Source organism: Schistocerca serialis, chromosome 4 (assembly GCF_023864345.2).
Source record: "Schistocerca serialis cubense isolate TAMUIC-IGC-003099 chromosome 4, iqSchSeri2.2, whole genome shotgun sequence".
Taxonomy (NCBI): domain Eukaryota; kingdom Metazoa; phylum Arthropoda; class Insecta; order Orthoptera; family Acrididae; genus Schistocerca; species Schistocerca serialis.
Genome location: NC_064641.1, coordinates 643,285,164 through 643,310,777, shown reverse-complemented (window position 1 = coordinate 643,310,777; position 25,614 = coordinate 643,285,164). Strand labels below are relative to the sequence as shown.

At 44.5% G+C, this 25,614-nt stretch overlaps 1 protein-coding gene across 1 annotated transcript in view; it reads right to left on the bottom strand.

Annotated features, from left to right (window-relative positions):
- The window catches only part of LOC126475495 (uncharacterized), a 48,979-nt gene extending 23,422 nt beyond the window's left edge, over positions 1–25,557 (bottom strand). The window contains exons 1-2 of the mRNA XM_050103402.1: positions 25,012–25,557; positions 24,763–24,896 (exon numbers count right to left, since the gene is read on the bottom strand). Of these exons, the coding sequence (XP_049959359.1) occupies positions 24,763–24,896; positions 25,012–25,170 (293 nt within the window). The 5' untranslated portion in view covers positions 25,171–25,557. The remainder of the gene's footprint in view (positions 1–24,762; positions 24,897–25,011) is intronic.
- Positions 25,558–25,614: the final 57 nt, after the last annotated feature.

The following is a 25,614-nucleotide window of genomic DNA, read 5'->3' as shown; positions in this document are numbered from 1 at the left end:
TGTACAAGCAATGATCACACGCACGGCACAGCGGACACACCAGGAGCCGCGGTGTTGGCCGTCGAATGGCGCTAGCTGCGCAGCATTTGTGCACCGCCGCCGTCAGTGTCAGCCAGTTTGCCGTGGCATACGGAGCTCCATCGCAGTCTTTAACACTGGTAGCATGACGCGACAGCGTGGACGTGAACCGTATGTGCAGTTGACGGACTTTGAGCGAGGGCGTATAGTGAGCATGCGGGAGGCCGGGTGGACGTACCGCCGAATTGCTCAACACGTGGGGCGTGAGGTCTCCACAGTACATCGATGTTGTCGCCAGTGGTCGGCGGAAAGTACACGTGCCCGTCGACCTGGGACCGGACCGCAGCGACGCACGGATGCACGCCAAGACCGTAGGATCCTACGCAGTGCCGTAGGGGACCGCACCGCCACTTCCCAGCAAATTAGGGACACTGTTGCTCCTGGGGTATCGGCGAGGACCATTCGCAACCGTCTCCATGAAGCTGGGCTACGGTCCCGCACACCGTTAGGCCGTCTTCCGCTCACGCCCCAACATCGTGCAGCCCGCCTCCAGTGGTGTCGCGACAGGCGTGAATGGAGGGACGAATGGAGACGTGTCGTCTTCAGCGATGAGAGTCGCTTCTGCCTTGGTGCCGATGATGGTCGTATGCGTGTTTGGCGCCGTGCAGGTGAGTGCCACAATCAGGACTGCATACGACCGAGGCACACAGGGCCAACACCCGGCATTATGGTGTGGGGAGCGATCTCCTACACTGGCCGTACACCACTGGTGATCGCCGAGGGGACACTGAATAGTGCACGGTACATCCAAACCGTCATCGAACCCATCGTTCTACCATTCCTAGACCGGCAAGGGAACTTGCTGTTCCAACAGGACAATGCACGTCTGCATGTATCCCATGCCACCCAACGTGCTCTAGAAGGTGTAAGTCAACTACCCTGGCCAGCAAGATCTCCGGATCTGTCCCCCATTGAGCATGTTTGGGACTGGATGAAGCGTCGTCCCACACGGTCTGCACGTCCAGCACGAACGCTGGTCCAACTGAGGCGCCAGGTGGAAATGGCATGGCAAGCCGTTCCACAGGACTACATCCAGCATCTCTACGATCGTCTCCATGGGAGAATAGCAGCCTGCATTGCTGCGAAAGGTGGGTATACACTGTACTAGTGCCGACATTGTGCATGCTCTGTTGCCTGTGTCTATGTGCCTGTGGTTCTGTCAGTGTGATCATGTGATGTATCTGACCCCAGGAATGTGTCAATATAGTTTCCCCTTCCTGGGACAATGAATTCACGGTGTTCTTATTTCAATTTCCAGGAGTGTATATCTGGCGGTTAGTAGGTTTGACATGGACGGAGGTACTGATGTAGCCATCTTTGAGGTTAGCTCAACATCGAGGAAGATGGCTTGTTGGATTGAGTAAGACCAGGTGAAGTGAATGGGGGAGAAGGTGTTGAGGTTCTGGATGAATCCCAATAAGGTGTCCTCACCTTAGATCTAGATCATGAAGAAGTCATCAATGGATCTGAACCAGGTGAGGGGCTCAGGATTCTAGGTGTTTATGATGGATTCCTCTACATGGCCCACAAATAAGTTGGCATATGATGGTGCCATGCTGGTGCCCATAGCCATACCCCAGATCTGTTTGTAGGTAATGCCTTCAAAGGAGAAGCAATTGTGGGTGAGGATATAGTTGGTTATGGCAACTAGGAAGGAGGTTGTAGGTCTGGAATACATCGGGTGCTGGAAAAGGTAGTATTCAATGGCTGTAAGGTCATGGACATTAGGGATGTTAGTGTGAAGGGAGGTGGCATCAGTAGTGATGAGCAGGGTGCCATGTGGTAAATGAGCAGGAACTGTGGAGAGTCAATGGAGGAAATGGTTGTAATTTTTTATATAGGAGGGTAGGTTGCAGGTAACAGGCTGAAGATGTTGGTTTATGAGAGCAGAGATTCTCTCAGTGACGGCATAGTAATTGGCCACAATCAGGCATCCTGGGCGATAGGGTTTATGGGCTTTAGGAAGCATGTAGAAGGTAGTAGTGCAGGGAGTGGTAGGGGTGAGGTGAGAGATGGACTCTAATGAGAAGTTCTGGGATGGGGTAAGGATTTGAGGAGAGACTGGATATCCTGCTGGATTTCTGGAATAGGGTCACTGTGGCAGGGTTTATAGGTGAAGTCCTTCTGCCACGTAATTCTTCCAGTTCAAAGCAACAGAGGTGGAGTCTTTGTCAGCACGTAGGATTTTATGGTTGGGAACAGTTTTTAGGTAGTGGGTTGCAGTTCTTTCTGTGGATGTAAAGTTAGTTTACACGTTCAGGGATTTGAGGAATGATGGTGAGGCAAGGTTCGAGGTTAAGAAATTCTGTAAAGTTAACAGGGTGTGATTTGGGGGCAATGGTGATGGGTCACAGTTAGATGGAGGAGGAACTGAGTCAGCCAGGGTTGAGTAGCAACTATCCTTTTGGTAATACTGTTACATTCCATTATGGATTTTCTATTATCTGGCTTTTCTTCCATCCTGCAACCTAGTGCTGTTTCCTTTGTTACTATTTCCTAATGCATACTATTCTCAGTGTCCATCCTTCCTTGTCTTCTTTCCCAGGTTTCTCTTGTCACCTTACAAACCACACTGCATGCTCTACTTACGACACTGTATCAATTGTCTCAGCTGTGCACAACAGATGGCTACAAGACTGTGCCGATTGTTGGTGCAGCATCTCATGTCCCATTTTACTCCCACCGATATAATTAATCTTACACCTTCTAATTGATCACTCTTCATGTGTCATTCCCGTGCATTTTCATGTGTTATTTTCCGTACCTTCCTGTGCCACACTAATTTGTATCTCATCCTACCAACCACTCTCCATCCCCACACTCCTTTTCCTCTCTATTCCAGTTTGCACCATCTAGCTTTAGCTAATTTAGTCGCTTCTGCTGTTCCCCTTCTTCACACTTTTCCAGCCACAAACCAGCAAATGAAATAACAATCTTTTTATTTATTTTTTCTTTGTGATTTCGTCCTGTTCCCTTATTTCATCTGTTTCATCCTTTTTCAGATTTTTTTTTGTACGTCTCTGGGTTAATTTTTTTAATGTATTTCTATGTTATTACGTATTTTTATGCATTTTTATCCACAACCATGGATCCTTGCTGCTTAATCAGCATCAATACAGAAAAGTTTCCTGATCCCTAGACAGAACCCAGTCTCATATACTGTTCCTGCATTGTTGCTTGGCTCATGGAATCGCCCCAAATGGCTTTACCATCAAATTCCCATCTCTGGCTGCCACCACTCTTTCCACAATGACCTCCATCTGTTCAGACTCCGCCAATCCTTAACCGTCACCAACATAGTCCTCCAAAATTATATCAATCAGGCCCAAACATCCTTGCAATACCACCTCTTGATCTGTAAAATTCTATTGCTGTACAATCCCAAATTCCTGCATCCCTTATGACACATTGAAATTCTTGCCCTCCAGGAACCAGATAACATGCAGAATGCCACCTCGAAAAACTCTCAACCCTGTTCACGTCCTACTCCCACCTTAGACTAACACAATCCACCACCTCTACAAAGCCCTAGCCTCGATGAAGTATCAATCCTTTCCAAAGGTCCCACCTTTTGCCCCATTGCCAAATTAAATCACGCAGGACTTGTTAAAAACCTTCTGTCCTTCACCCAGTCCCCAAAGTGAAAACACTGTTTCACCATCAGTTCTACCAATTATATTCAACCAAAGACCGAATATAGAATGCTGTCTGACTCAGTTCACTCCTCCATCCAACCGTGATTCACCCCTACCCAAATCACCCCGTTAACTTTCCAAAATTTCTTAATGTCAAACCTTGCTTAACCTCCATTCTCCAAATCCCTCATCATGCAAACTAACCTTACATATGCAAAAAGAACAGCAACCCACCACCTAAAAACTGATCCTGACTTTATAATCATACCTGCTGACATGTCTCCACCATCGTTATTTTGAACTGCAAGAATTACCTGGCAGAAGGACTATGCCAGCTACCAGATTCATCCACCTACAAACCCTGCCACAGTGAAACCATTCCAGAAATCTAGCAGGATCTCCAGTCTCTCCTCATATCCTTATCCCCATCCCAGAACCTGTCCCCAGAGTCCATCTCTCTCCTCATCCCTACCATTCTCCGCACCTTCTACTGCATGCTTTGTAGAGTCCATAAAGCCTACTACCCAGGATGCCCCATTGTAGCCAGCTACTGTGCCCCCACAGAGAGAATCTCTACTCTTGTAGACTAACACCTTCAGCCTATTACTCGTAACGTACTCCCCTACATAAAAGACACCAACCATTTCCTCCACTAACTCTCCACAGCACAGTTCCTGTTCCTTTACCACACCGTGCACTGCTCATCACTATTGATGCCACCTTCCTTTACACAAACATCCCTTATGCCAATGGCCAATGGATTCCAAACCTATAATCTCCTATCCAATCACCATTACCAACTATATCCTCATCCACAATTAGTTCTTCTTTGAAGGTATTACCTACAAACAAATCTGGCATATGCTTATGGGCACCCACATGACACCATCTATGCCAACCTATTGGTGGGCCACCTGGAGGAATCCTTCCTAAACGTCCAGAATCCTGAACCCCTCACCTGGTTCAGATTCACTGACGACATTTTTGTGATCAGATCAAGGGTCAGGACACCCTATCCACCTTCCTCCTGAACCTCAACACTTTCTCCCCCATTCGCTTCGCCTGGTCCTTCTCAACTCAAGCCACCTTCCTCGATGTTGAGCTAACCTCAAAGGTGGTTACCTCAGTACCTCCGTCCATGTCAAACCTACCAACCATCAGAAATACCTCCACTTTGACAGCTGCCACCCATTCCACACCAAGAAGCCCCTTCCATAGTCTATCTACCCATGGCTGTCGCACCTGCACTGAGGAGCGGTCCCCTCGAAATATACTGAAGGTCTTACTGAGGCCTTCACAGACCATAATTACTCTCCCAATCTTGTACAAAAACTGGTCTCCTGTGCCTTATTTGTCCAGTCAGCCATCACCTCCTCCCATCATCACCTACTCCAGTCCCATCACAAGCATCCCCTATCCCATCAAAGGCGGGGCTACCAGTGAAACCAGTCATGTGATCTACAAGCTAAGCTGTAGCCATTTCCTGCATTCCACATGGAAATGACAACCAACAAGTTGTCTATCTGCATGAATGGCCACCAGCAAACTACGGCCAAGAAACAGCTGGAGCACCCCATTGCTGAGCATGCCACCCAACATGATGTTCTACAGTTCAATGATTGCTTCACAGTCTGTGTTATCTGGATCTTTCCCACCAACACCAGCTTCTCTGAATTGCACAGGTGGGAACTCTTCCTGCAATACATCCTATGTCCTTGTAACCTTCCTGGCATTAACCTTCATTAGTCATTGTCCCCCCACCTAGCCTCTTTCTTGTTCCCTTTTCAGCATTACACTGCCCTCTATTTCACCAATGCACCCACCGTCTTTTTGCTTCTCTCCCTTTCATTACCCCCTGCCCTCCGTTTAACCCCCTGACTGTACCCAGCTGCCCTACCATCTGTCCATCTTGTACCTGTACGCTCCCACAAGCAGCACTCTACTATCTCCCACCCCTACCCTGATATCCCTCCCCCTCTCCGCCCCAGCCTGCTCCTTAGCCCCACCCAGTTGCCTCTCTTATCATGTGCTGCTGCTCACTGTCTGACCTCAGCAGTCACAGACTGTGGTCACATGTGTGTGAGTTGCGTTTAGAGTGTGTGTGTGTGTGTGTGTGTGTGTGTGTGTGTGTGTTTTCTGCTTGTTTCTGATGAAGGCCTTGTTGGCTGAAAACTCACTTTCTGACAGTCTTTTTGTTGTGTCTACCTGCGACTTAACATCTCCGCTACATTGATGAGTAGCAATTATCCTGTTCATAATACTGTTCCATTCCATCCTGGGTTTTCCACTGTCTGACAAATGACTTGTTTTCATTTTTGATATTATCCTATAAAATGACTGGTAAAGAATATAATAAATTTCCCTATTATGATCCAGGATGAGGCATGGCCATTTTTCTCCCTTCATAAAATTTATTAATACCTGCAGCTAAAATGGTAATTTATTATTGGTAATCGCAATTCACAAACAAAATCTACACTACTTTTTAACAACTGATGACATTTTACACTTCAATACTGCATAAACAACAAAATATTTTTGGGTTATTGTTTTCTCGGAACCTTAGCAAAAAATATAGTAATCATACTACATTTTTGTCTTCTCAAGATTTTTATGAATGGTTTCCATCTCCCTTTCTTTCACTCTTTCTCTTACTGTCATTATTTGTACAACCTGAAGCATACCCAGGGCAAATTTTGCTGCCTTTAAATCATTTTTTCCAATTGCTTTCTTCAGTTTAGCTGAAGCTTGAGAGAGAAGGTTTTTTTTCTTTTTTTTCCAGAGCAACTGACCCTTAGTCATTTTTTTCCCCATATTAATAATCTTTTTAATCTCATCTTCAAGAAGCCTTTAGTATCATTCCTCTTATTGATTTTCTTCTAATTAAAGTTTTCTTAGACAACATGGGCTCTAAAACAAGTAACATGAGAGCTATGAGTGCTTTTTCGTCTTCAATACAGTGAAACACATCTCTTCTCTTTAAAGAGTGCTCATAGCTCTTAAGATATGCATTTTAGAGCTCATTTTCTTATTTTGATGGGTCCTTCCACCTCTCAAAATATTCAACACTTTTTAACACCTTGTAATTTGCGTGTGCTTGCTGTAAGTCAATGGGCACAAAAAAATTATGGGAGTATTATCCCCAAGCATCTCTCACAGTCAACACCCAGTTTGAAAATCACTCGACCATGGCTGCAATGTCTTCTCCTAATCTGTGCCTCTAAACATAATATCTTCTCTCTATGTCTGCCTTGCCATGGGACAATGTACGACGAGCCTTAAGAAGTTTTGAAAAATTTGGATACTTTAACTCTATGGGTGAAGGGTCTCTTTTTGAGATGTACTGCTAACAGTAATTGTTAATACCTTTGTTATCTAAAGTTGGGACATCTTTTTTAAAATGTAAAGCCTTCCACTTATCTAATAAGTAATCTTGCTGGATATTTAATGACATCATATATTTGCAACCCTTAAATGCCACATAGCCTCTGCTCTTTGTTCTTCATATGGGTTCTAAAAAACCTAAAATTTTTCAGAGTTGCAGTTGATAAGCAAGTTTTTTTCATCACATGTTTCCAAGCTGCAATGCAATGTGTTTAGGCATTCTTTAGAAGTCACAACTTGTCACACTCTTCCCCTTTACAAAGCTCTTCGTTTACTTCCCCCCTAACGAGTAGTTGTTCAAGAGAAAGCTAATTATCTGATGTAAGAGTTCATTATGAAAAACTTCTAAAAGCCTAAACACTTTTTTTTATTGACTTTAGATCTGCCTGATCCCAGTTTAAGGCATTTATTTAGGGGCAAGCAGTCTTCAAAAAGTGTTTCATTTAATTTATAATGTAACGTTCCACCATCTGTTTTGCCGATAATGAATGTTCTTAGGTGGCACACTACTATGCAAAACTTTGTCTCTGGCAAAAAGGTAACAGTTGTTTGTAATTCTTTTTTATCTTTAATATTGGTAGTTTCATCAAAACACAATGTGTAATACAATGAACTTGCATCTTCTAACATATGTTTCTGGAAATATGGTTCATCATTCACTGGCAACAAGGCTGAAATTTAGGTACTGTTCCTTATGTAACAATGCATTGTTGTAATTCTTAACTTCATTATATTATTGTTAGCCTACTACTACATAGTGTTGGAAGAGCAGCTGAACGGAATGGACAGTGTCTTGAAAGGAGGGTATAAGATGAACATCAACAAAAGCAAAACGAGGATAATGGAATGTAGTCGAATTAAGTCGGGTGATGCTGAGGGAATTAGATTAGGAAATGAGACACTTAAAGTAGTAAACTAATGTTATATCTAACCAAAGGAATGCAGAAAGTTGTACTTACTAATTCAACCAATGGAATCAGGAGGTATTATTCTGACTGGGGGGGGGGGGGGGGGGGGGGCACTTATGGGTTCTCTGTAGCTCAATTTTAGGTCTGCTATTGCTCTTCACACATGTAAACGATATTCCTTCTAATTTGCAACAAGCATAATTAGTTCTTTTGCTTATGACACTACTATGATAATCTATCGAAGCACACGTGCACACACACACACAGCAACAGAAGAAATGGTAAATAATGTTCTTTTGAAATTAATGTGCTGACTGAATTCCTCGATGTCAGCTGTAACAGGTATAGATCCACACTGATTTAGCATATGTTATGGGATAGGAACCTAATATTGCGGACTGCAGTGAGACGCTCTGGAAGTGAGTCTACAAGTCCCTGGTACTTCTCTGGAGGCAGCTGATACCAAATTGTTTCCAGAGTGGTAGCCAATTCAGGTCTGTTCGTGGGTGGAGGATCCGTGTCACAGTTCCATGACATCCCAGATATGCTTGATGTGGTTCAAATTTGGGCTCTGGGGTGGCCATCTCAATCTCTGGACCTCCTGCGCATGTTCATGGAATCACTCCCGGGCAACACGGGAGTGATGTGGCTGCGCGTTATGTTGAAACAAGATGGAACTGTCAGGGTGTTGGAAGGGCAAAAATTGCTGGACATGGTCCCTGAGCAGCTAAACATACTGTAGACCATTCAAAGTACCTTCCATAAGAACAAGGGGCCCATTCCATACCAGGAAAATGCACCCAGACCATAACAGAGACACCAATGCCTTGGACCACATCTTCTTGGCACATGGGATAAATCCATTCATGTGATCTGTGCCACAAACGGTGCCTCTTATTGGCGTGGTGCAGTGGAAATTGTGATTCATCCAACCATATGCCTTTGTTTCAGCATCCATCCCTGGTGACTGGTGACAAATGGAAGCCACTGTGCCTGATGACTTCGGTTTAACAGTGGCACCAATGTGTGGTGCTGGCTCCCATATCCCATGGAACCCATGTTCCTACAGATTGTTCACTGGGAGACTTGTCTGCCACGTCCTGTGTTGAACTGAGCCTTGGTTTGTTGCACTGTAGCCCTTACGTCACTATTGGCAATTCGTCTCTGCTGTTGCCGGTCATGGTCATATAAGGTAGATGGATGGCTGGTAGTTTGTGTTGTGGGCTGTTACAGCCTAATTCAACAGTTCACAATACACATTGGACATGGTTGAACGTGTGAAGCCGAATTCCAGCATCACTGCCAAACCTGAAATTCCCAACCACCAGGCACCAACCAATATACCCCATTTGAATGGTGTCGGCTCACAACGATGCTGCATATTAAACAAATCACTTGCACAACCACTTCTCAGAAGAAACTTGGTCTCAGATAATGCACAGTTTAAACTCATTCTACTATACAGATGAATATATTTACAGAGACTGTTAGGCATGCTTAAGTAAAAATGTCTGTTATATTTCAGTATTGGCAACATTTGGTCACAAAAATCAAGATTAATTATCATGCAGTACATAACTATGTTTCATTCCTACAGGGTATTAATTCCGTAAATATTAGCAATTCCAGTTTACCGTACTGTATTAAGATATCCTGACAATCTCCTGGCAAATGATCAGTCAGATGAGTATCATATTCAAATGTTCTATGTTTTTTATGTTATACTTTCTGATTCTCTCCCCCCCCCCCCCCCCCAATGAACCATGGACCTTGCTGTTGATGGGGAGGCTTGCGTGCCTCAGTGATACAGATAGTCGTATCATAGGTGCAACCACAATGGAAGGGTATCTGTTGAGAGGCCAGACAAATGTGTGGTTCCTGAAGAGGGGCAGCAGCCTTTTCAGTAGTTGCAGGGGCAACAGTCTGGATGATTGACTGATCTGGCCTTGTAACACTAACCAAAATGGCTTTGCTGTGATGGTACTGCAAATGGCTGAAAGCAAGGGGAAACTAAAGTCGTAATTTTTCCTGAGGGCATGCAGCTTTACTGCATGGTTAAATGATGATGGCGTCCTCTCGGGTAAAATATTCCAGAGGTAAAATAGTCCCCCATTCGGATCTCCGGGTGGGGCCTACTCAGGAGGACGTCATTATCAGGAGAAAGAAAACTGGCATTCTACGGATCAGAGTGTGGAATGTCAGATCCCTCTATTGGGCAGGCAGGTTAGAAAATGAATAGGTTAAAGTTAGATATAGTGGGAATTAGTGAAGCTCGGTGGCAGGAGGAACAAGACTTTTGGTCAGGTGAATACAGGGTTACAAATACAAATTCAAACAGGGGTAATGCAGGAGAAGGTTTAATAATGAATAAAAAATAGGAGTGCGGGTAAGCTACTACAAGCAGCGTAGTGAACGCTTTATTGTGGCCAAGATAGACACGAAGCAAACGCCTACCACAGTAGTACAAGTTTATATGCCAACGAGCTCTGCAGATGAAGAGATTGATGAAATGTATAATGAGATAAAAGAAATTATTTGCCTGGAGCAATTTAGGAAAATCACAGAAAACCCAAATCTAGATGGCCGGATGCACAATTGAAGCATCGTCCTCCTGAATGCAAGTCCAGCATACTAACCACTGCACCACCTCACTTTATAGGGTATCTTGTTACGGCTTAGTTTATGACAAATGGTTAGGTTAGTGGTGTTTAACGTCCCGTCGACAACGAAGTCATTAGAGACGGAGCGCAAGCTCGGGTTAGGGAAGGATGGGGAAGGAAATCGGCCGTGCCCTTTCAAAGGAACCATCCCGGCATTTGCCTGAAACGATTTAGGGAAATCACGGAAAACCTAAATCAGGATGGCCGGAGACGGGATTGAACCGTCGTCCTCCCGAATGCGAGTCCAGTGTTATGACAAATGAAAGACAAGTCACCACCCTATTACATCTACACAAGACAGACCAAAAACCCTAGAAATATGGGCATGTTTAAAAATCTACTTCAATCCCAGCCCTGGGATGTTACTTGCAAGGAAGATAATGTAGATAAGAAAACTTCACTATTCCTTAATGTACTGGGCCACCATTTCCAGTAAAACAAATCAATGTACAACATCCAGCAAGGAAAAGTAATAATAGGTGGATCACAGAAAGTATAAGAATGTCATGTAAAACCAAGAGGTCCCTCTATAAGCAAAGTATAAAAACAGATGATAAAAATTTCCACAGTTATTTCATATCTAACAAGAAGGACCTTCATAAAGTAATATCTAAAGCAAAACAATTAGCAAATAAAGCCTACATAAATGAGTCTAATGACATGTATGGTCAGAAAAACTTTGCAACACGGGTGCACTGCCCGAAATGGTGTGTGTTATTTGTTTTCCCGTCACCTGCGAGGTTCGGTCAGTGATACAGTTCCTTAATGCGCAAAATATAGTGCCCATTGAAATTCATTGTCAGCTCTGCCAGATCTATGGGCAGAATATCATGAGCAAACAGGTGGTGGGTCAGTGGTATACGCTTTTTTCCTAAGGTCGTCAAAGTGTCCATGATGAAGAGTGAGTTCCTGATCAATAATCACCTGGTTGAGCTGGTGTGGCAGCGCATCCTGGGGAACTGTCGCTTCATGATTACGAAGCTCAGCAGCTATTTTCAGCAGATATCATGATCTTTGATGCATGAAATTGTCACTACGCACCTGCTGTTCACGAAATTGTGTGCCTTAAGACCTGGCACCTGAGCACAAAACAAAAAACTTTGGAGCAGCACAGACTTCTGCAGCAGTATCACGATGATGGCGATGAGCTCCTAGACAGGACTGTCATGGTGATGAGACGTGGATTTCTTACTTAACATTGCAAACCAAGTGGCAGTCAATGCACTGGCATCACAGTGGATCTCTGCTCAAGGTGAAATTCAAATAGAGTGCATTGGTGCAGAATATGGGTTTGCACCGTGCTTTGGGACAATAAGGGCATTCTGCTCATTCACTTCCCACCCGGAGGTGATATAGTGAACACAGACCGTTACTGTGAAACAATGTGAAAACAGCGATGTGCCATTCAGAACAAGGGGTGTGGAATGCTAACTGCAGTTGTAGTGCTGCTCCATGACAAATCTCATTTCCAAATGCCTCGGAGCACAGCAGTTGTTTTGCAGAAGTTCGGCTTGGAGCTGTTTGATATCCAGCAAACAATCCTGATCTTGCTTCCAGTGATTTCCTTCTTTTCTTGCACCTCAAGGAATTCCTGCCAACTGGTCAGTGTTTTAACAAAGGCGAAGAGCTAAGACAACTGCCACATGCTGATTCCTGTCACAGGTGGTAGACTTCTACGACACAGGAATACAGAAGTTGCTCCTACACGATGACAAGAGGCTCAATTCTTTTCGTAATTATGTCGAAAAATACATAAAACATTGCTGTACCCGTTGCCAATAAAGTTTTTCATATAACTATGTTGTCTGTTTTTTAAAAAAATAGGGAAACTTACTTTCTGGATGTGCCTCGTATTTGTAATCCGTTTACCACTTTCCTGAAATTGCTAGCAGTCTTTCAGTTAGTCGCTCTCCACCAACAAAATCTCTTTCTCCAAAGTGTCAAGTGTCAAAGTGTAAAAGATCTGACAAATAACTTTTTATAGTACCTGCAACTTTGAAGGAGGTACTCTTAATTATTGGGGGTATGAAAAATTCCCTCTCATCTGGCTTAGGTGGTTTACCTAATTACGCAATGAAATAGGTTGATGATGAAGTAATACAACCACTTTGCAACATAATCAACCACTCCATGGACACTGGCATTTTTCCTCAATCACTCTAAACCTCCAAGATAGTTCTATTACAAGAGAACTGGGACAAGCACGAGTTCAAGAACTACCGACCTATGTCCCTCCTCCCAACTTGTGTCCAAAATAATAGAAATAATTGTATATACTCAAGTAATGTCCTTTCTTTAAAATAGCTCCCTACTAGCAGCACAATAGTGGTGTTTTTCTAAATAAATCCATTAATGAGGCTATTTTCATTTACTTACCACATAATACATGCATGTAATGAAAAACATTATGCTTCTGGGCTTTTCATTGATATGATAAAGGTGTTTGACCTAATCAGACACACACTGCTCTTCAGTGAACTGGAGGATTAAAGTATAAGAAAAGACTGTAATGAATGGTTTCAGTCATATCTATCAAACAGAGGGCAACTAGTAGAAATAATAACACATGATGGAAAAAATGAGCTATTCATATATAATACCAATTATATCAAGAGTCCCTCAACCTTAGGTCCTCTCCTCTTCCTTCTCTTTATCAATGATCTACAACAACACCTAATCTCACAATAACTGTGTTATTTGCCAGTGTTACAAACATACTCTCTTGTAACATTTCTCCACAGCAGATGAGAGCTGACATAGTTGAAAGTTGTGAAAGGGTCCTACACTGACTCTATGAAAACAACCTCTTATTTAATATGTGAAAAAACTGCTCATGTGATATGCTGACCATCGAAGATCCATACAATATATGGAAAAAGTGATCATTAGCACCTGGTCCATGACTTAGGAAACAGTAAAAAACCGAAAATGGAAACCAGCAGCAATGGGAACGAAACTCAAAAAATTGGAGAAACTAAAAGCAGAAGGAAGGCTTAAAAATCCACTACAGAAAGGGGTTGGTTGTCCCCAAAAAAAGCTTCAAATGACTGACGTCATCTCACTGGCACCAATAAACTCGAGAACGCGATCGGCCGAGCGCGTGTCGTCTGCTAAAATTGACGATATATCAGGCGACAGCTGTAGACGGGCGCGTAACGGAGTAAAATAGGGGCACTCAATTAAAAGGTGTCTTACCGTCCACGGCTGAGAGCAGTGGGGACAGAGAGGGGGAGGATCGCCGCTTAAAAGATGTCGATGGCTAAAAAGACAGTGTCCTATCCGGAGTTGAGTTAAAATTACCTCCTCCCGATGACGCGTTCGGGAGGAAGAGGTCCAAGCACAAGGAAGAGCTTTCACGTCCTGCAATTTATTATGGGGAAGTGTCGACCAATGTGCGTGCTATAAAAGAACACCACGACGACATAAAACGCTCCGTAGATCGGCGAAGGGAGTCGATTGAATAGCTGGCCGAGGAAAAGAGACTGCAGCCTTGGCCGCTATATCGGCCGCCTCATTTCCACATTCACCAACGTGTCCCGGGAGCCAGAGGAACGCCACCGATACGCCCCCCAGGTGGAGCAAGCACAGACAGTCCCGAATCCGGTGGACCAGAGGGTGGACAGGTTAAAGAGCTTGGAGACTGAGGAGAGAGCTGAGAGAATCTGGGCAGATAACATACTGTATCCGCTGATGGCGGCGGATGTAGTGGACAGCCTGGAGAACAGCGTAAAGCTCCGCAGTATAAACCGAACACTGGTCGGGAAGCCGAAATCGATGTGGGGTGTCGCCAACAACATAGGCACTCCCTACACCTAACGATGTTTTCGAGCCATCAGTGTAAATAAATGTGGCTTCCTTCATTTGTGCACATAGAGCAGAAAATGCCCGACGATAAACAAGTGAAGAGGTACCATCCTTGGGAAACTGACAAAGGTCACGGAGCAGGCAGATCCGGGGACGGAGCCATGGCGGTTCTGTACCCCAAGTTGTCAAGAAGGTTTCAGGAAAGCGGAAGGAAAGAGAATGGAGCAGTTGATGGAAGCGGACTCCCGGTGGTAGTGGGGAGGAGGGGCGGCCTGCATACCCTACATCAAAGGAGGCGTCGAAAAAAATGTCATGGGCTGGATTAGCAGGCATGGAAGACAGATGGCTAGCATAACGACTCAGAAGGACTACTCGCCGATAGGACAGCGGAGGTTCAGCAGTCTCAGCATAAAGGCTTTCCACAGGGCTGGTGTAAAAAGCTCCAGACACTAAACGTAATCCACGGTGATGGTTAGAGTCGAGACGACAAAGAATAGACGGCCGAGCAGAGGAATAAACTATGCTTCCATAGTCCAATTTCGAGCGCACTAAGGCGCTATAGAGGCGGAGAAGGACCACTCGGTCCGCTCCCCAGGAGGTACCATTCAGGACACGGAGGGTGTTGAGGGATCACAGACAGCGAGCCGAAAGATAGGAAACGTGGGAGGACCAACACAGTTTTCTGTCAAACATAAGACCCAAGAATTTAGCGACGTCCGAAAACGGAAGGTTGACAGGACCTCGATGTAAGGAGGGTGGAAGAAACTCCTTACGTCGCCAAAAATTAACACAAACAGTCTTACTGGGAGAAAAACGGAAGCCGGTTTCGATGCTCCTAGAGTGGAGGCGATCGGGACATCCCTGAAGACGTCGTTCAAGAAGGCTGGTCCGTTGAGAACGGTAGTAGATCGCAAAATCATCCACAAAGAGGGAGCCCGAGACATCAGGAAGGAGACAATCCATAATTGGATTTATGGCAATGGCAAACAGTACAACACTCAGCACGGAGCCCTGGGATACCCCGTTTTCTTGGGAGAAAGTATGGGAGAGAGTAGTGTTCACCCGCACTCTAAATGTGCGCTCTGCCATAAATTCGCGAAGAAAAAGGGGCAGCCGACCTCGAAAGCCCCAAGAGAACAGTGTGCGGAGGATGCCTGTCCTCCAACAGGTATCGTATGCTCTCTCCAGATCAAAAAATATTGCTACTGTTTGGCGTTTCCGGAGAAAATTGTTCCTGATATAAGTGGAGAGAGAAACAAGATGGTCAACTGCAGAACGATGCTTTCGGAATCCGCATTGGGCAGGTGTTAAAAGACTTCGGGACTCCAGCCACCAAGCTAAACGGCAATTCACCATACGCTCCAAAACCTTACACACACTACTCGTGAGAGAAATGGGGCGATAGCTAGAGGGGAGATGTTTGTCCTTTCCAGGTTTCGGAACAGGAACGACGATAGCTTCCCGCCATCATCTGGGAAAAGTACTGTCGGTCCAAATTCGATTATAAAGGCGAAGGAGGTAACGCAGACTATGGGTTGGTAAATGCAGCAACATTTGGACGTGGATACCATCCGGTCATGGGGCGGAGGAGCGAGAAGCGAGAAGAAGAGAGTGCATGTTGGAGTTCCCGCATGGAGAAAACAATATTGTAGCTTTCACGATGTTGAGAGGAGAAAGCAAGAGGTCGCACTTCCGCTGCACGTTTCTTCGGGAGAAACGCTGGTGGGTAATTTGAAGAGCTCGAAATCTCAGCAAAGTGTTGACCCAATGAGTTAGAAATTGCGACGGGGTCCACTAATGTATCATGTGCGACTGTGAGCCCAGAGACCGGGGAGAAACGAGGCGCGCCTGATAACTGCCGAAGCCGACTCCAAACTTCCGAGGAGGGAGTGAAGGTGTTAAATGAGCTAATAAAGAATTTCCAGCTTGCCTTCTTGCTATCGCTGATGACATGACGGCATCGCGCACGGAACTGCTTATAACGGATACAGTTGGCCAAAGTAGGACGGTGGCGGAAAACGCGAAGAGCACGTCGCTGCTCACGTATTGCGTCGCGGCACGCCTCGTTCCACCAAGGAACTGGGGGGCGCCGGGGCAATTCGGAGGTGCGTGGTATTGAACGTTCCGCAGCTGTAAGAATAACGTCGGTAATATGGGTGACCTCATCGTCGACGCTGGGAAAGTGACGGTCATCAAATGTTGCTAGAGACGAAAAAAGTGTCCAATCGGCTTGGGCAAACTTCCAGCGTCGCGGGCGCATACATGGCAGTTGAGGCTGCAGTCTAAGGACACATGGAAAGTGGTCACTCGAGTGTGTATCGTCAAGGGCGAACCATTCGAAGCGCCGAGCTAGCGGAACAGTACTGACCGAAAGGTCCAAGTGAGAGAAATTTGTCGTGGAGGCAGACAAAAACGTAGGGACCCCAATGTTGAGGCAAACTAGATCCGCTTGGTGGAAGACGTCTAGCAATAGTGAGCCACGTGGACAAGGATGTGGAGATCCCCAAAGCGGGTGGTGGGCATTGAAGTCCCCAACCAGCAAATAGGGGGGTGGAAGCTGACCAAGAAGATGAAGGAGATCAGCTCGTGCCATTGGTGTGGACGATGGAATGTATACAGTACAAAGAGAAAAGGTATATCCAGAAAGGGAAAGACGGACAGCGACAGCTTGGAAGGAAGTGTTTAAGTGGATTGGGTGATAATGGAGAGTATCATGGAGAAGAATCATGAGTCCTCCATGGGCTGGAGTTCCTTCAACAGAGGGGAGATCAAATCAGATGGACTGAAAATGGGGGAGAACAAAGAGGTCATGGGGACGCAGCTTTGTTTCCTGAAGACAGAAGATGACCGGCGAGTAGGATCGTAAGAGGATCGACAATTCATCTCGATTGGCTCGAATGCCACGGATATTCCAGTGGATAATGGACATAGGGTGAACAGAAAATGGAGGAATGTGACCAAGGTTTCTGTCAACTCATCGACTGCTCAGAGCTTGCGACCGACGGCATGGAATGGCATTCAGCCGAAGGCAGAAGATCCTGATCCATAGGTTGTTCAGGAGCAGCTCCTGCCACCAGCAATCGGCCGGTTGATCGGCCGCCAGCAGTGTGCCTCGGCGACACAGAAGACGGCCGAGGGCGATTTCCGCCAGGTGGTGCTGTAGATTGGACACGCCTTGGCGGAGAAGGAGATGAACTGGGTTTCTTAGTAGCCTTCTTGGAAATATGATGTTTAGGTGGAGGAGGAACTGATGGTTGCGAAGTTGGGGTACGTAAAAAATCTTCACGAGTGTGCTCTTTTTTGGAAGACCGGGTGTCTGACTTTTGGGCTCGAGATTTAGCAGAACCCGATGAAGGGTGAGCCATAGAGTGGGCAGGCAAAAGTGGTGAGGTTGAACGGGCGATCTTTGCACTGGCCGATCTGACGACCGTGGCACTAAAGGTGAGGTCGCAAGTCTGCGTGGCCGCCTCCTTTGTTGGCCGAGGAGAAGCAAGGACAGTGCTGTATTTTCCTGTCTGAGGCACGGTGGGCCGGCGACTGGCGAATAATTTTCGAGCAGCAAAGGTCGACACCTTTTCCTTCACTCTTATTTCCTGGATGAGCTTTTTGTCTTTAAAGACAGGGCAATCTCGAGAGGAAACAGCGTGGTCACCCATACAGTTGATGCAGCGAGGGGATGGAGGTGGACAAGCACCCTCATGGGCATCCTTGTCACACGTAGCACATTTGGCCGGATTGGAACAGGACTGGCTGGTGTGATTGAACCGCTGACACCGATAGCAACGCATAGGGTTTGGGACGTAAGGGCGAACGGAAATTATCTCATAGCCTGCTTTGATTTTTGATGGGAGTTGAACTTTGTCAAATGTCAAGAAGACAGTGCGGGTTGGAATGATTATCACGTCAACCCTTTTCATAACTCTATGAACAGCCGTTACGCCCTGGTCAGATAGGTAGTGCTGAATTTCTTCGTCAGACAATCCATCGAGGGAGAGTGTATAAACGACTCCACGCGAGGAATTTAAAGTGCGGTGCGTTTCAACCCGGACAGGGAAGGTGTGGAGCAGTGAAGTACGCAGCAATTTTTGTGCCTGGAGGACACTGACTGTTTCTAACAACAAGGTGCCATTCCATAATCTGGAACAAGACTTTACAGGACCTGCAATTGCGTCGACACCTTTCTGAATAATGAAAGGGTTGACCGTGGAGAAGTCGTGACCTTCGTCAGACCGAGAAACAACAAGGAACTGTGGCAACGATGGAAGAACTGTCTGTGGCTGAGACTCAGTGAACTTATGCTTGTGAGCAGACATAGTGGAAGGTGAGGAAACCATTGCGGAAGAATCCCCCACGATTACCGGCGTCTCCGATGGCGCGCTCCTCCCTTGTGGGGGCCCTCTCTGAGGGCACTCCCGCCTTAGGTGATTGTTCACACCTCAGGTCACACCTCCCGACAAACGGACGGAGGGACTGATCGGCACTTTCGGAAGGTATCAGCTCGGGTAATCACCCCTCCCTGGGCCTGGCCGTTACCAGGGGGTACGTACGTGTCCTACCTGTCTACCCGGGGCGTGGAATTATGCGTTACCCGTCACTGGCTACGCACAAAAATGCGTGGGTCGGCCTTCAGACACGCACAGGGAGGAAGAAAGAGAAAGGGAAAAACAAAGAAAGGGAAAGGAAAGAAGAGAGGTCTCAAACGCCGCAGCGGAGAAAAGGGTAAAGAGACGAGGTAAGGAAAAGAGAAGGACAAAGGAAGGATGAAGACAGACAAGCAGAGAAGACGAAGAATGCGTTACATTTACGAGCGTCCGTCTCCGGACGTAGGCACAAACCATACTCCCAGAGGGGGAGAAAGGGAAGGAAAGAGCCAGAGGTGAGGGGAGGGGGGGCGAAGATGGGGGATAGGGAAGGATGCGGAAAAGGAAGGTATGCAGCCCGGAAAGGAAGGAGGGCCACATTAGCTCGGGGTCCCGTGCTCGCTACGCACGTATCCACAAAAGAGTTGTGGACCCCCTGGGGGGTGTGTAAACTGAGTAGCCTCTGCAATGCCTTTAGAGTTCTCAGTCAAAATTGTAACTTGATCACCATTAAAACTGTGTACTCTGCACTAGTTAACTCAATCATAAAGCAAATATTTGTTATGCAAAAATTAATTATCAACATCATGATCGAGTACAACCGCATCCACTAACCAAGCTAATCTTTAAAGACCTGTAAATTATATCTGTCCCATGCATGTACAGATTTGAGACTGTTTCATTTATAAATACGAATCTCCACCTCAAAGTTTTGAACATGGCTGTGTGGTCAAGAGTCCCTCAATCTTAGGCCCTCTCCTCTTCCTTCTCTTTATTAATGACCTACAATAACACCTAATCTCACAATAACTGTGTTAATTGCAAGTGATACAAACATACTCTCTTGTAACATTTCTCCACAGCAGATGAGAGCTGACATAACTCTGCCTGCAACAGGTAATGAGTGGATTGAGTAGCTCGTTAACTGTTGTTGCCGGTCCCGAGCCCGGATAAAGGAGGAGGGTTGGCGTCAGGAAGGGCATACAGCAAAAAAAAAAAAAAAAAAAAAAGAGAGAGAGAGAGAGAGAGAGAGAGAGAGAGAGAGAGAGAGAGAGAGAGAGAGAGTGTACCAAAACCACACCAACAGTGGATACTTCTCAAAGTAAATTTTCTGGAGTAATAATCTCCCAATCGGATCTCCGGGAGAGACATTTTGTGAAGAATCCAACAAAAGACTAGGGTGCGAAAGAAGGAATGAAATGCAAAATCAGAGTCGTAACGTTAAACAAAGGAACATTGAAGGGAAAGAGTCGAGAGATTGTAGACATGGTGCAAAAAAGGAAGGTAAATATCCTGTGCTTACAAGAGACCAGGCAGAAGGGTGACAAAGCCAAACTATTGGCAGAAGGATACAAGTTGTTCTATAGCAGTGCAGACAAAGAGTCCAGAAATTGAGTAGGGATTATTGTGGATAAAGATCTAAAACAGGAAGTCTGTGTAGTGGACAGAATCAATGACATAATCATGAGCATAAAACTTACTATCGGAGGAGACGTCAACACAGTTCTACGTGTGTATACACCCCAGACAGTGTGTTCGGAGGAAGAGAAGGACAAATTTTGGAAAATCCTAGATGGAGTAACAATGGAAACACCATACAATGAAAGGGTAATAATTGGGACATGTTGGTGAGAGGAGGAGTGGAGAAGATAGAATTCATGGTGGATGGAGTTATGGAGAAAGAAATGCAGCAGGGCACAAGATTGCAGAATACGCTGTATCTTTTGACCTAATGATCGCCAATACCTACTTCAGTTGTCTAAGAGAACAACTTATAACGTACAGAAGTGGAGACCATAAAAGTCAGTTAGATTACTTGTTGTCCAGAAGGAAACACATAAAGGAAATCAAGAATACCACGGTTATATACAGTGAAAGTGTGGTTGCGCATCACAAACTCGTAGAGGCCGATTATGGAATGGTAGTGGGGACAAAGTGTAAACGCATAAAGCGAAGAGAACGAAGAATAAAGTGGTGGAAACTGAAAGAAGTGTTGCGAGAAAAATTCAAGGAAACAGTATTAAGAGAAGTGAAATTACCAGAGGATGTACAGGAGTGGTGGAGTTATTATAGCAATGTAATTACAAAATCTGGAAAAGATGTGCTGGGTGTAGCAACAGGAAGGGGAGCACCAGAAGATGAGGAGGCATGGTGGTGGAATGAGGAGGTTCAGAAAGTGATAAAAGTGAGGGTGCAGGGGGGGGGGGGATGGGGGGAACCACAAAGGGACTTAACAAGAAGACAGGAGGATAGGGAAGCCTACAAGACTGCAAAAAAGAAAGCAAAAAGAACAGTGGTAAAAGCAAAGGCTGAGGCAATGGAAGAGCTGGAAAGAAGACAGGATGGCAGGCAACTCTTACGGATTGCTAAAGCAAGAGATAAGGCAATCAAGGACATAAAATCAATGAGGATGAATCAGGTGTAGTATTACACGACCTTGAGAAAATCCTGAATAGGTGGTGGGAGTACTTTGAAAGGCAACTGAGTGAGGAAAATGTATGAGAGAAGTATGAGGATAGTGATATAAATGAAGGAATGGCACAAAGTATAAGTAGAGAAGAAGTCAAACACACGATGAAGAAAATGAAAAATGGGAAGGCCCTAGGGGCACACCAAATCCCAATAGAAGCATCAAAAAGTCTGGGAGAACAGGGAACTGATATTCTCTGGGATCTAATGCAGAAGATCTGGAAAGGAGAAAGAATGCCACATGCATGGAGAAGCAGTAAACTGGTTCCCATAAATAAGGGGAAAGGAGATACCCAAAACTGTGGCAATTAGACAGGGATTAAACTGATGTCCTACACAATGAAGATCTGGGAAAGGATATTTGAGAAGAGGTTGCGTCTAGAAATTGAAGTATGTGAAGAACAGTTTGGATTTATGCCAGGAAAAGGAACAACCGACACAATATTTGCACTAAGGTAACTGATTGAGAGGCACAGAGAAGTACAAGCCAAAATGCATATGGCCTTTATCGATCTTGAGAGGGCATATGACAGTGCCGAGGCAAGAGATATGGAAATGTCTGAGAAGTAAATGCCTGCCAGAAAAATATATCAGGGTGGTAGAAGACATGTATGAAGGTGCAATGACACAAGTCAGGAGCAGTGCAGGTGCAACAAATGCATTTCCAGTGAGATTAGGACTACATCAGAGGTCTACTCTCAGCCCATCTCTCTTTGACCTTGTCATGGATGTACTAGTCAAAGATGTGAAAAAAGAGGCACCTTGGAGCATGATGTTTGCCGATGATGTTGTAATCTGTGAACCCACCCAGGAGGCATTTCAAGACAAGCTTGAACAGTGGAGAAAAGCTCTAGAGGAAAGGGGAATGAGAATTAGCAGGGTGAAAACAGAATATATGTGTACAAAGGGTGCCAAAGATCTATATATTAACCTGAAAGGAGAATAACTGATGCTGGTCAAGAAATTTAAATACCTAGACTCTTAAATGCGAAGTGATGGTGGACTGGAGGCCGAAATACAACACAGGATGAATAGTGGATGGATGAACTGGAGGAAACTGAGCAGGGTATTGTGTGATAAGAAGGTTGGCTGCAGAATGAAAGGAAAGCTTCACAAGTTTGTGGCGAGGCCTGCGATGCTGTATAGCGCAGAAACTTGGCCAATTACAAAAGCCCAAGAGAAAGAGATGGAAGTGGCAGAAATGAGAATGTTAAGGTGGATGAGTACAGTGACACGAAAGGATAGACTACGGAATGAGTACATCAGGGGAACAGTGGAAGTGGGGCCCATAGGGAAAAAGATCCAAGAAAGTAGGCTATGGTGTTGAAGGATCAAGCAGAAGAGGAATACCGAGACTGAGATGGAAAGACAAGGTAGCAGCGGACCTACGGTAGAAAGGATGGCTCGAAGAAGAAGGACTGGATAGGCACTTGTGGAAAAGGAGGACCCAGCAAAGCAACGCCAACCCCACATGATGTGGGAAAAGGCTGAGAAGATGAGATGAGCGCTGAGATAGTTGACAGTTGTGAAAGGTTCTTACACTGGCTTTATGAAAACAACCTCTTAAAACAAGTAATAATGTGTGAGATCATCACACTGTCGTGATGGTAACATTCATCTGAAACATCAGACACCGGGTAAATGCCATGACAGTATGAGGTACATAGGCAGCTTGCTCTACAAAAAATTAGCCTGCCTTGGTCAGTCGAAACTTTTTCGGGAAGAATGTTACCGATGTAATGCTCCAGCTTTTATTCTGTTGCTGAATTTATGTAGACTAAATACGTGTCACCTGTAATTTTAATTCCACCCAAAATGTATTAACCATGAATGTGAAGATGGTTAAATAAATAAATAAAAATAATAATATTGCTCATGTTGATTTTGTATTTTAAAATACAGATTGCTGCTTAGAATCATTGTGTCCCTTAGAGTGCATGTATATTTAAAAATTTATCTAACAGAAAGGTTTATGATCCTACAGCAACGTATTGCTTTAACTTGTACCCCATATCATGATTTCATGTTTAAATAAATATATATGTCAATGAAACCTTCATCCAAGATGATATGCTGTGTCCTCAATACCCTAGACATGTTCAATCTACTCTCACAAATTTAGTTGATAATGTTTGTTAATATGTGTTTATGTGAGCATTGTCTCCTATTCTGTTTGGAAATCAAGGTATACTATGTCCACCTTGTTACCATGCTGCATGGATTTCTGGATGTTATATGGGAAAAGTGCGAATTGGGTTTCACATGACCAATGTTTCTGGAATCCAAGTTAGCTGGCAAGTGGGAGGCACAGAATTATATTTGAGCTCAGTACATGTTCTAAAACAAATGATTGTCAGTGATACTGGAAGACAGTTTTATAGATCACTACTTCTAATCCTCTTGTGAAGATTATATATATAAAAAAATCATGCTTGCAATGGAGGAAAACTGTTCTAACTCTGGAACCACTAATGATATATTTTTGTCTTTTTATTCCTTTTGGCATTTAAATTTCTGCGAGTATTTAAACAAATGGGCATCAACTGTGTTCCACGAAGAGATGCAATATGCTAAAAATACAGTAAGCCAATTAAGACAACCAGAGCACATCAATATCTGTTTGAAGAAAATTCCAATCCGCAGAAACTCTAACATACGCATTAGCAATGTAATATACCCCAGAGTTTACCGCAAGGTGATGATCTGCTCTCTCTCTCTCTCTCTCTCTCTCTCTCTCTCTCTCTCTCTCTCTCTCTCTCTCTCTCTCTCTCTCCCCCCCCCCTTTTTTTGTTTCTCGCTGCAATAAATAGTAATTTACTTTATTCAGAATCCGAGAAATATTACAACATGTGGCAGAGCTTTACTTTTTGTTGCATTAACACGTGCATAGGACAAAATCCTGAGCACTAGCCACATATACCATACATCTGAGCACCACCACTCTGAAACTTGTTTTCAACTTAGGATGTGAAATGTAAGGGAACATGAAAACATTTAACAGTGCAAATATATCCTTTAGAAACCTTCACTTCATTCCGTGATTTTTGATTCCAAATCTTGCATACTGTATATATTTTAGTTTTGTCTTTCCTGCTGGGAGAAGTGTATAGACAAATAAAAACTCTAAAAACAAAAGTTTCTGTATTCTCAAAAGTGAAACACATTAATTAAATACGGTTATACTCCTTAGATCTTTCACACAGACATCTAAAATGCATTCTGTTAAATTTTTTTGGTTAGTTACTCTTTCTCTTGCTGGAGCTGCTGGTCTGTGAGTCCTGCTGCCAATTCTTGTTCAATTGCCTCCTGACGAGCCAATTTTATTTTCTTTAGCAGTCCGCTCTTAGATACGGCGCCTTCACATTGGATATTTTCGCTCTGAAATGGGACGTTTTCTTTTTAAAAATCAGTGTCGTTACATAGTTCACGACACCCAGTCCTCACCTGCTTACACACATGTAAAGGGAACGGCTGCTCTTTACTATGTACTTACCATCAGAGCTTGGTCAGAAGTTAGTTCTGTTCCATTACTGTAGTAACTGTACCACCACGCCAGAAAAAGTGCCATGAATGACATAATTACACTTACAACGTAGTACATGGATAAATTGTCATAATATACAACAAAGTTGTCAAACCACAACGACAACATTTTTCGATGAAGCACTCATGCCTATCTGTCAATGGAAAATATCTACCTTCCAACGCTCCGAGCGTCCATGAAATTTACACAAGTAGCTAGCATTCCCATTTGTATTCTTCTCGTTTAGCGCAACAGCACTATCGGCAAAGATATGTACCTAATTCACCTAAAAAAGGCAGTCAACAACACCCATGACTGAAACACTGATTTACCTTGACGTAGTATGTGTGATGTTATACGAGTATGAAAAGATGTAGAACCGGTGATAAAATAGTATATTAAGATTCTTTCCCTCTTTTACCTTAATCGGGCCGCGACAAGGATGCTTCGACTAAGGTTAAATGTGTCACGCATGAATGTCCTTATTTGAAATTACACCATTAAATTCGTTTTCACTCCATTACTTTTTAATGTTCAAAGTTGATGTTTCACAATTTGATAGATCATGAAGTT